Here is a 10,868-nt window from a genome sequence, read left to right on the forward strand (position 1 = left end):
CTATAATGATACAAAGCTGATCGAAGGAACTATTACAATGGCTGCTGAGTTGAAGTTATTCTTTGGAATAAGTAAATGAATAAAACCTGGTACAAAGGGTTATCAAGCTAATGTTTTATACCATTAAAACTTACAAACTGTCAAAAGTAGAGTAAAAAGTTGTACTTAAGTATGGATTACACTTGCCTGTTATTGAGTTAATGTCTTGAACATTCTGTAGCATCATCCATACCAACAAAATAACATTTCTGTAAAGCTTCATTCTGGTTCAATTTAATTTTACCTGAAAACAAAATGAAAATTATTAACTTTTCTTTTCTTTTGCATTTATAAAAATTACTCTTTAGGCTCAAAGCTCTCAAGACAATCTTTCACTTTAGATGAACATTGGATGATGTGTGTAAACAGCCTGGCCAAAAGATAAGGATATTTTGTACCCCAAAGTCAGTGTGCCTTTCAATTTGAATTTATATACTGTGTAGCCTTGTAGTTTGTGGAGAGGCTACTGAAGAAATTCATATTATGTCCTTTTGAAAAAGTGTCACATGGCAGTGATCGATAAATTTACCAAACTCAACCTGACTTTACCGTAGGCCTACTCCAGGTCACTTTATCAGTCCCTCTATGGAAACAACGACTTGGGTGAAAACATATAGTGGAGCGGCAAAGCTAGAGTGAAGCGAAGAGCGTAGCTAAGAAAGAGTTTTTTTTACCCCCGATTGTAACGGCGCTTCACATGCACATAAAGGACCGGTGAAGGGGCTGGAAAACAGTACTTTTGAATATTCATTTAACCTCCTTTATCCAACATGGGGGTTAAGTGTACTAATTTTGTGAAGAAACCAACTTGTGGTGAGAATAGTAAAACACAAGAAAGTCCCCATTTATATTGTATCCATACAACTGCTTATGTAACCATTATTCATACAACAACGCTTCACTATATTAAATTTTTTAAGCTCTACAAAACAGTTTGGAAAGAAATTGAAAATTTTTATGTTTTCAAGGTAAAAAATTGGAAAACCCAATTTTTACTTCATTAAAGTTCTCATGGTCCAATCATGCTGCTTTGAGAACTCGTTCAAATAAATGTAGGTTTACACATTCATACCAAATTTCATCAAAATCATATCATCATTTTAGAGAGCTGAAAACCCTACTGGGGCTGTTTTATAACTATGAAAAGTGCATTTTAATGACGGTTTTACCATTGAAGCTCAACCCTCGACCAAACCTTAAAGATAAATAAATCCGAGTAGAATAACGGGGCGAAAAGGCTAGGTGTGTTGGCGTGGGTACCAGCTACATTCTCCACTACACTATGTTTTGGCACACCTTCGTAATGGATTATTTAAAATCCGATCAGCTATGCTCTAGCCTCACCGTTCCACTATTTTTTCACCCTTTCTCATCTATAGAGTTTAAAAACCAGCTGCTTATTGTGTAGGGTGGTGAACACTTCTAGGGTCGACACTTTTCGACCCAAGCTCAAGTTTTACGATATAGGGGAAGCAATGGTAGGAAAATGAACGAGGGTTGAAAAGACACTTTTTGCCCGTGTTATGAACTATATTTTTTGTCATATTGCACCATTATTTTAACAAACTACGTTACAAAACTAAAATAGTTTAAATTTAAAGATACCTCCTGAAACTACTTCTAACTTGTTTTCAATTTAATTTGCTAATGGAAACAAGCAGCTGTTTAGTTTGTTATTCAATAATTTTGTCTATTACGATAGTGTGTAGTGTTAGTGTACATTATACTATGTTGAACTATTTACAATAAGGCAACAATAAGCTACAATAGTTAAACAGTTGATACACACTCTCAATACATGCGATTGTTTACAATAGAAATTTTCAACTGAGATGACAGCTGATTTTTACTCCCTAGGGGCTAAAAAGCTTTAGACCTGCAACGCATCCATTAAAAACGACTGTTTTTGCTGCAGTGTGACAGAAAATGTACTTTAACACATTCAAAAAAATACTTTACGATCACTTTGTATACAAAAATACAAGAATAGCTTATTTAATTAATTGTTCCTTTAAATTTAAAGGAACAATGAGATCAATACGCAGTAAAATTTATCAGTTTAAAAAAATGGTAAACCATTAACTATTAAGCATTAACTCGTGTTAAATACCATTCAACCATGATGTTTTTTTTAAATACTATTAAATTAACTAATAATACTAATGTAATAGATACTATAACGAAAGGTATAGTCAGTAAAAAGACCAGAGGGTTTGGACCAGTTGACCAGTCCCTTAAAAAATAACCGTAAAAAATGCCAAAGGCGTAGGTAAACCACGCTGTAAAATCTTAACTTGTACAAACAAATCATATTGTAAATAAATAGGTTCTTAATTAATTTGATTTCAAGGTTTTATATTCATTTATAGTACTTAAGTAATCATAATTGAACATGTCGCATCGGGCCAAAAATATTAATTCCTTTTGCAGTAATTATATCTTAGATCTTATACACTATAATGGCTTAATATTTAATTAGATGTAATCATTAAACGTTTTTAATGGAAACCAATATTTTCTTCAAAAGTTAGTTATGTGTTGTAGCATCAGTAACCATTTCACACAGAGTATTGCTGTTTTTCCTGTTGTCTAGTATATTTTAAGTCTGATTGTTGTTCAAATACTCTCATAAGCAATTACAACTACAACTTAATCATAAGCAAGAAATTGTTTATGAAACATAACATAAACATATTTTGAGGATATTCATTACTTACCAGTCCTTTTCAGGAAGTGAAATAATAAGTATAACTAAGTTATTAGATGTTGGATAGACTATGTTCAAGTATGTATTTTTATCATCAAACTCAACAGTTCAAAACATGAAATATAGTGATGGAGTTCTACCTCAGGTCAAAGGTGGATAGGATACCTGTACCAACCTATCCTCTGAGTATAAGCATGTCTCTTTGGTATAAATTAACAGAAATATATATATAAATTTAATTAAATTATATATATATATATACTTATATATGTTTATTATGTTTCCTTATTTTGTTTCTCTACTGCAGAATAATCTATTCGTAAACTTAATTTTTATTCTTGATTTTTCGTTGTTTCAACTTTTATATATGCTAAAAGCCTTGAGTGACGCATTGTAAAAATGAGTAACAAAGATTTGATAAATTTTATTGAGATACATTTTGATTTTATTTTGAATTATTTCAAACTGCCTACCATGCATAATATTTTTTTATGTAAGCATTGGTGTAATAAAAGGCTGACTTAAATAATTGTTTTACCAATATTGTACAAGTTTTTTTCTGAATACAAATATTTGATCGAATTTTCAGTTTTGCACTCTGGAATCAGCATTACTAAAGTGTCTCCCAAATAAATTGCATGTTAAATTTTATGGACGTCAAATTTCTTAAGTTTAACTTTTAAAAGACAGTCAGGATGAAGGATTATATCAGCTAGGATTGGTTATTATATTAGTGATGGTATTATTGATGTGAAATGACATCTTAGTTATAGAAAAATGCTAATATCTTATTTATTGCTTATTCTTGTTCAGCATATAGGAAAAACATTTGCCGTAAATGGTGTTTAAAAAAAAAAAACTTTAAAATAATATAAAATATAAGAAAAATATGTTCATTACCATATACAGGAATTTACTCATATTTCATTGGTAATTTTAGTTTTAAAATAATTCGGGAGTATGTGTGCTGCGGCTGACTTGAACGAAACTACAGAAAACGTACTATAGTAGTATGTTTACTGTGACGAAACACAATGCAGAAGAAGTCCAGTTTTCAATCCCTTATTTAGCATTTGGGGCCATTTACTGGCAATAACGCAAGGAAGTTTTGCTTCCAAATCGTCCAACGTTTGTGGTTTATTGAGATGGACTAGTTGCTTTTGAATCCACATACAATACTCCATTGGTGTCAGATTGAATGGTCGTGGAAACAAGTTCACAGGTCCATTACACAAAATGTGATTACCAAATGTTTCTTTCAGTAAGACTTGTTTCACATGCTATGTATAGCAAATAGTGATAATATCATGCTGAAACCAAAGATTTTCTTCATCGTAATTTAATTGGGGAAGGAAAAAGGAAATAATCATAGCTCTTTAGCACTCTTCATTTTCAGTAACAATAATATGAGTAAAATCGTCTTTGAAAAAATATAGACCAATGAGCCCACTCGCCCACAATGTATACCAAACTCCAGTAACTTTTAATGGATGCAACGGGATTTCAAAAAATGTTCTTGAATTTTCTTTAATCCAAATATGGCAGTTTTATGTACTGATAAACCACATACGTTGGACGATTTCGAAGCAAAAATGTATCATGTGGTTGCTGGTAATTGCTCTAGCTGCTGATTAAAGTAAAGGGAAACTTTTGACTTCCAAATCACTCTTCATTCGAGCCAACCGCAGCACCCATATATCCAAATTTATTATCAAACATTAAATGGTAACAAGTGAAGTGATGAATACATGATGAGAGGAAAACCAAGCAGCACACTCAGGCATACCATAAATAAAAAAAGGGACTTGCATGGTTTTTTTTAGTTTAAAAAAATCATCGACACTGTCAAAATTGTTGATGGGTTGATCAGGAGGAGACATTCCACACACTTTTTCGATAGTTTGTTTGGAATGTTCTGGAAGCATAGGCAATTGGGCTGGAATGTTCTGCTAACAGTGTCGGCACAAGTGTACAAGTGGATTAGTAGATGTCGCTTGCACTTCTAGCGCCCGCAACCTCGATCATCTGTCATGATATTTGATGAGTGACTGAAAGATTAAACGATTGTAAAAAGATTGATAAAAAGATTTTCTTACAGTCAACAGTGGTTCAGGCACTTGGTTCCTTTTACAATTCTTGCTGCCTTTTTTGGTGAATCAGGACTCTTCAACTTCACGAGCAGCATATCACAAGTCACCAACATAGGGTGGCGGAATTTTACCCCCCAGGTTAGTGTTTATGGGGTGCAGGTTGAGCAGATTAGTGACGTAACGATGACGTCTCAGTATTATCTCGACCAAAAAGGTGTGTACAGGCTGGAATTGTATCCCCCTCATAAAACTTTGATATTGTTATGCATGCATGAGTGGTTTCATTAAATCCACTGGCATCTAAAAAACTGTACGGGCCGGAATTGTACCCCCCTGGAATTTTATCCCCTGGTGACCGCAGAAAAAGATGTAGCCTACAGCCAGGAAATGTACCACCCCCCATTTTACTGTAATTAATAAGTGCATGTGTGGCATCAAAAATAAATATAATAATATGCGTTAAACTACAAACTTTGAATAGACTTGAATTCTACGTAATACCTTAACTAATTTGACCGCTCTGGACTTTTACTACTCTATATTATTAAAAGGATTTGTTGGATTTTTGTCTGCAGTAAATCGACCCCTAAATATTTATTTTTATAGGCATATTGGGTATCAATTTAAAGCTGTTATCCTCTAGATGTGCCTTTTACGGGTTTAGGGTTATATCCCGTGAAAGCCCTTCGTTCTATAGGCTTTTAAAATGTCATAGTTTGTGCTGAATTCTGTCTTCAATCATCTGAACTTTTTCAAGTTTACATTTGTTTTACATCAAAACATGGCCATGGTACAATTTTGTTTACACCCATACGAAAATGGGGTTACCTGTTGTTTGGTGATGTTTCAGTGGATTTAAGTAAAATGTTGTAATGTTTAATGTTATTTGTATAAAATGTAAAGAAGAAAATTACTTACATTAGATTTTGTGTTGTGATAGGATTTTGTGTTTTCATAGAATAGTATGTTTAAGGGAATTCAAGTAAAATACTGGTTATTTGTTTAAAAAGTAAAGAAAATGACTTACGTTAGATTTTGTGTTTTTATAGTATGTTTCATTAGTATTTCTAATTTTTCTAAGATACCTGGAAGAGATTTGAAATTTTTTTCCAAAACCGTTACTTGTAGCACCACAGTAAAGCTAATTTTAATATGAGAGGAGGCTGGCGTGGGCTGCCAAGCACCCTAACTCCCAGGATGCTGGGAAAAAAACAGGGCGAGGGCAACACCCCCAAAGCTGACTCTAATGAAGCCTCCAGGAAGAAAGATGGAAAGAGGGGGGCGAAAAAAGAAGACGAGGACGAAAGAGAGCGAGCGAGAGGGCTCGGGTGTTTAACAGAGAGCACCGACATCCACCTATTTGGAGATACTGTCTATGGAGAAGTTGGCTATCACCAAATCTGAACACCCGGACTGGAAACGGGCGGAGGCTGAAGCCAATTAAATCAAGGGGGAACTGTCCAGGTGGGCCATTCGTGGCAAAGACGTCAGCCCAATCCCATTAGTTTATGTGTGATTGAGCAACACACAAACACACACTTAAATGCACAAACTTTTAGATTTATAATATTAGTATTAATATTATATTCTATATAATATAATAGTATAATAATATATTCCACTGCTATGTGGAAACCTACATTTATTTGAACGAGTTCTCGAACCAGCATGATCAGACTACAGTATGGGAACGGGGGTTTATGGGGTAAAAATTGGTTGTTCCATGTATATTTATTTGCTATTCTTGTATTTATTTTTGCAGACCATCTTGTTTTGATATGTATTGTTTAATGGCATTTGCCGTAGAAATGAATAAATGAAACAATTAGTAAGATCATGAGATGCCAACCCCGTATGAAGGACGGTACACTGCTATGTGGAAACCTACATTTATTCGAACGAGTTCTCGAACCAGCATGATCAGACTACAGTATGGGAACGGGGGTTTATGGGGTAAAAATTGGTTGTTCCTATTTTTGACCCGAAAAACATAAAATTCAGCAATTTATGTACAAACCATTTTGTAGAGCTTAAAAAACAAATAATTTAGTCCAATGAAGTGTTATTATGCGCCTAATGGTTACGGAGAAAATTAAAAAAACCCTGTAAATTCAAAATTCCCATGTTATTCTTATGGAAAATAAGCAAACTGTTGTAGTTTGCTTGTTTATGAACGTATTTGATCAAATTTGGAAGATGCATTTATTAACTAAACTATTAACATAAAAAAAAACACTTTACACGCCCTGTTACAGCAAACCTAAGTACTTGTCAACGGTCAAACTAATTCTATTTAAATAGGGAATAAATGTGATGTTTTTAAGGAGACATTTTAGCCTCTAGACAATGTTAATCCAATCAGGCAAATGGACATTCGCTTAGTCTGCAGGTTTGCTGTGGCAGGGGTATTTTTTAAAGCTTGTTACCAAATCTATTTGATTGAGCAAATAACTGTTGCAAAGAGACATTGGGATTTTTATGGGCCTACTTTTATACCATGGTGGAAGGAAAATACATTTACCTTCCACCATGCTTTTATACTGTACTTTTCATGAAATATTTTGTTGGCTGCTTTTAAACCACTTGCTACAATAAACACTAAACAGACAGCTGATTTTAGGTATTTTTTATGGTTGCCGATGGTAGTTTTCCACACGAACCGTTGTTTCCCGTAACACCGCCCACCAGCGCACCTTCCCCCACCACCGCGCCGCCCCGTTCCAAACGCGTCTGCTGCTGTAAGCTGTTGTCGTCTGCACGGCATGTTGTTATGGTTAATGTAAAAATATTAATGTAAATAAATGTAAATTAAAGAATGTAATATAGTAAACCTATATTTTGGATTATAAGAAATATACTTGAAGAACATCATTAGTTAACATAAGGTATGTTACTATTTATAAAATGCTCATGGGTCTATATATTTTTATTGTAGAAATAACATGGCTTCTTTATGGGTTTTGCTTATTGTAATTATGTTTATCTTAATTATGCGAGTCAATTACGCAAATTTTGGTTAGATATTGTGTTGAATTTGGATGCAAAGAAACGTACAATAAAGGAAATGGGGTCCAGTTTTACAAGTAAGTTTTAAATAATTACTGTATCAATAAATGTCGCTAACTTAGGCCTATAGACTGGTTAGGGCTTCAGATAACTTCTTACTGTTAAAAATCAGAAGTGCATTTTAATTTGAACTATTATAACTGAATCAAATAAATTCTTGTATTTTTATTTTGGTAACCATACCTACTAGCAATGCTACTATACATGCTACTAGCCTATACTCGTACCTATACTGACAAGTAGTACCTAGCGTCAGCTCCATTTATCAATCATAGGCCCTTCATAGCTATTTTGCCATTATCATTGACTATTGCTATTATTTACATTTCCAGGTATAGGTGTTGAACTACAATGTATGTGGATTTATGGAAACCTAAGTCTAAAGGTTACTGTGAATTAAGTTAAACTATTTTTTAACTTTTTCAGATTTCTATTAACTCGCCTAAAGCTGTTGAAATCCTGGGAAAAGGCTGTCAAAAGAAAAAATCGGAAAGAAACTGTTTAGTATTGATTCTTTGCAGTAAACAATTATCTGATGACACAACGATGAAGTTTAAGTTAAGTTAGATAAGACTTGGAGCACTTGTCAAGCTCCTTAAAGATGACGCTGTGCTCACCGATTATGTACAGCAGTTCGGAAAAAAAAAAAACGCCGCCGTGGACAACTTTTCTATGGATAGCCTGATATTGTTGAGGTAAGATCTTTTACATCTTAAATACATATTAAGTTAAAGTTTTAACATAATAACATAAGACCATAATAAACCTAACCTAACTCTGCAAAGCGCTGTACAGTGACATTTCAGGGGGTTACAGAAAAAATAAGGCCTAGGTTGTTTGACAGTGACTGACTGACCATTTGAAATGTAATCGTTGCCAGTGGTCGTGCCCCCGTCTGGTATTACTCCACCAGAGAAGCAGTCACAGTTATAGGTTGTTAACATTTTTAACCCTCGGAGTGTTAAGCGTCGCGTAATCGACGCACAACACACCCGCCGTGGTGTTATGCGTCGCTTTTGCTACACACAAGCATCGTTTACGGCAAAGGCTCTGGGACCGACTGAATCAGATTGAACTGGATCGAGATTGGTATCGTTGTTTTCAGCAGATTCTAAGCTTTTTCCAGATGACGTGCGTATTTGTAAACAGCTTGGTTAACCTTGCACCGATGACTGATGTGTTTTATTACGTTTATCATTGTTTTAGTGTTAAAAATAAAATGTTGTGAGATACGTGGTGCATTATAAGAAGATTTAAGTGATTTTGAAGGGCTGGTTGATGATCCTGAAGAAGTTGGTAGTGATATTGAAGTAAATCATCCGCCAGATTCCTAGCTATGGTTAGGCTAGCTGACGCTAAATGTACGAAATCTGTTTTTCACCCATAACTTATTTATTTGCAAACCTACTTCCTTATATTACGGTACTATATTTTTGGAATCCTCATAAAATTTTGAACAAATTAGCTATTTTAAAAAATTTGTAGACCTATGAATTATTAACATTTATTGAGTGCAAACATAAAATTGTTTTATTTATTTTATAATTTTTGAGAAATAATAACCCCACAAAAATGTTAGAACATTTTTTTTGTAATGTTTTATATAACATTGAAGCCCATAATTTTCCAAACAATATGATATATAAAACAGTATACTTTAGAGTGTTTTTCAGTTACATTTACATAAGGTACATTTTAATAAAGTCCTGCGATTGCGCAATAAATGGGCGGACATTAATACCATTACTATGGACACTTGGAGGGTTAAAATACCTTAAAATGAAAGTATTCTGTGCCTTAGAAAAATGTTAAGGTTGTTTTCATGTATTATAAGATCGAATAGGCCTACTTAATTTTAGGAAAAAATAAACTGGCATCGCAAAATTTCACAGACACAGAAATTGTTGCTTATCAGCTAACTTATAACTTATGATAATATTTTGGCCTTAAAACTCAAGCAGACCTTACTTACTTGGATACTTGAAGTCTATGTTGTTGACCGATGATATCGGTATGACTGCGTCATATTTACCTATAACCCTATCAGAACTACAATACTACCTACTATAATATTCAAAAATTATTAGGCTGATGTCCTATTAAAGAATACAATTTAGCCTACAGTGTCAACATTTCAGGTGCTAAGTGTCTTTATCGTTATTCATGCAATGTTTTAAAGTCCTCAGATTATCCTAGATTTTTCCTTCCGGATCGATATCTGCCATATGAATCTGGCGACAACCTTACCTAACATAGGCCTAACTGCCACAGTGAGAGTAATAGTGACACTAACTTATTACTCTCACTGTGGCAGTTAATAGGGGCTGTAATTTTAATGAAATCCCTGTAAAAAAAAAACTATAAATTGTATTAGCTAATTTTGGTTACACTTCCATATAAGGCCTGTGGAACAGCAACATGGAAGTATTTAGTGTAAAGTAATTTTGTTATCTGACGGAACTTTGAAACCTAACTACTATAATATATACTGAATACCTGATTTAGTATTCTATTATTTTTACTTTTATTACTTCTACCTGGTGTCAGCGCAAGTGTAGCCTTGATTTTTAAATTTTTACAGCTCATTTCAGTAGAAGCGAATTATTATCTCACACACAGTTTTGTCTACTTTGGTTTAATCTTGATTGGTTTTTTGATTGAAACAGTTTAAAAATCTGAATCAGTAAAGGACCACCTCTTACTTTTTTTATCGAGTAATGTTATAAAAAAACTAAGGCCTTTTTTGTTTCAGACTCCAATTGAACCCATGGAGATTAAGACGCCAAGACAAAGCACAGGGAAAATCAAACGGACATCAGCCAAATCCACCACAGCAAACACACTCAAATTGATAGTTCAGTTTCTCCAATGAAAAAAACTCCAAATGTAATGATCTAAGACTTGGATAAAAGAAGATTCACTTTGTTTTTGTGAAATGTTTAAATACACTGTATTTGACTAATTAA

General features: G+C 33.7%; 1 protein-coding gene and 1 long non-coding RNA gene across 2 annotated transcripts in view; one reads left to right on the top strand and one right to left on the bottom strand.

Moving 5' to 3' along the window:
• LOC128984244 (uncharacterized) overlaps nt 1–223 on the bottom strand; it is a 39,122-nt gene extending 38,899 nt beyond the window's left edge. Inside the window, exon 1 of the mRNA XM_054403546.1 lies at nt 187–223. Coding sequence (XP_054259521.1) covers nt 187–223 — 37 coding nt within the window. The remainder of the gene's footprint in view (nt 1–186) is intronic.
• Nucleotides 224–8,335: 8,112 nt separating this feature from the next.
• LOC128983902 (uncharacterized) lies at nt 8,336–10,868 on the top strand. Its single transcript, XR_008489966.1, has 2 exons — nt 8,336–8,597; nt 10,655–10,868. It is a non-coding gene; the product is annotated as an uncharacterized LOC128983902 (long non-coding RNA).

Source organism: Macrosteles quadrilineatus, unplaced genomic scaffold (assembly GCF_028750875.1).
Source record: "Macrosteles quadrilineatus isolate MER2022 unplaced genomic scaffold, UCM_ALF_1.0 Scaffold_2__2_contigs__length_208266976, whole genome shotgun sequence".
NCBI classification, from domain to species: domain Eukaryota; kingdom Metazoa; phylum Arthropoda; class Insecta; order Hemiptera; family Cicadellidae; genus Macrosteles; species Macrosteles quadrilineatus.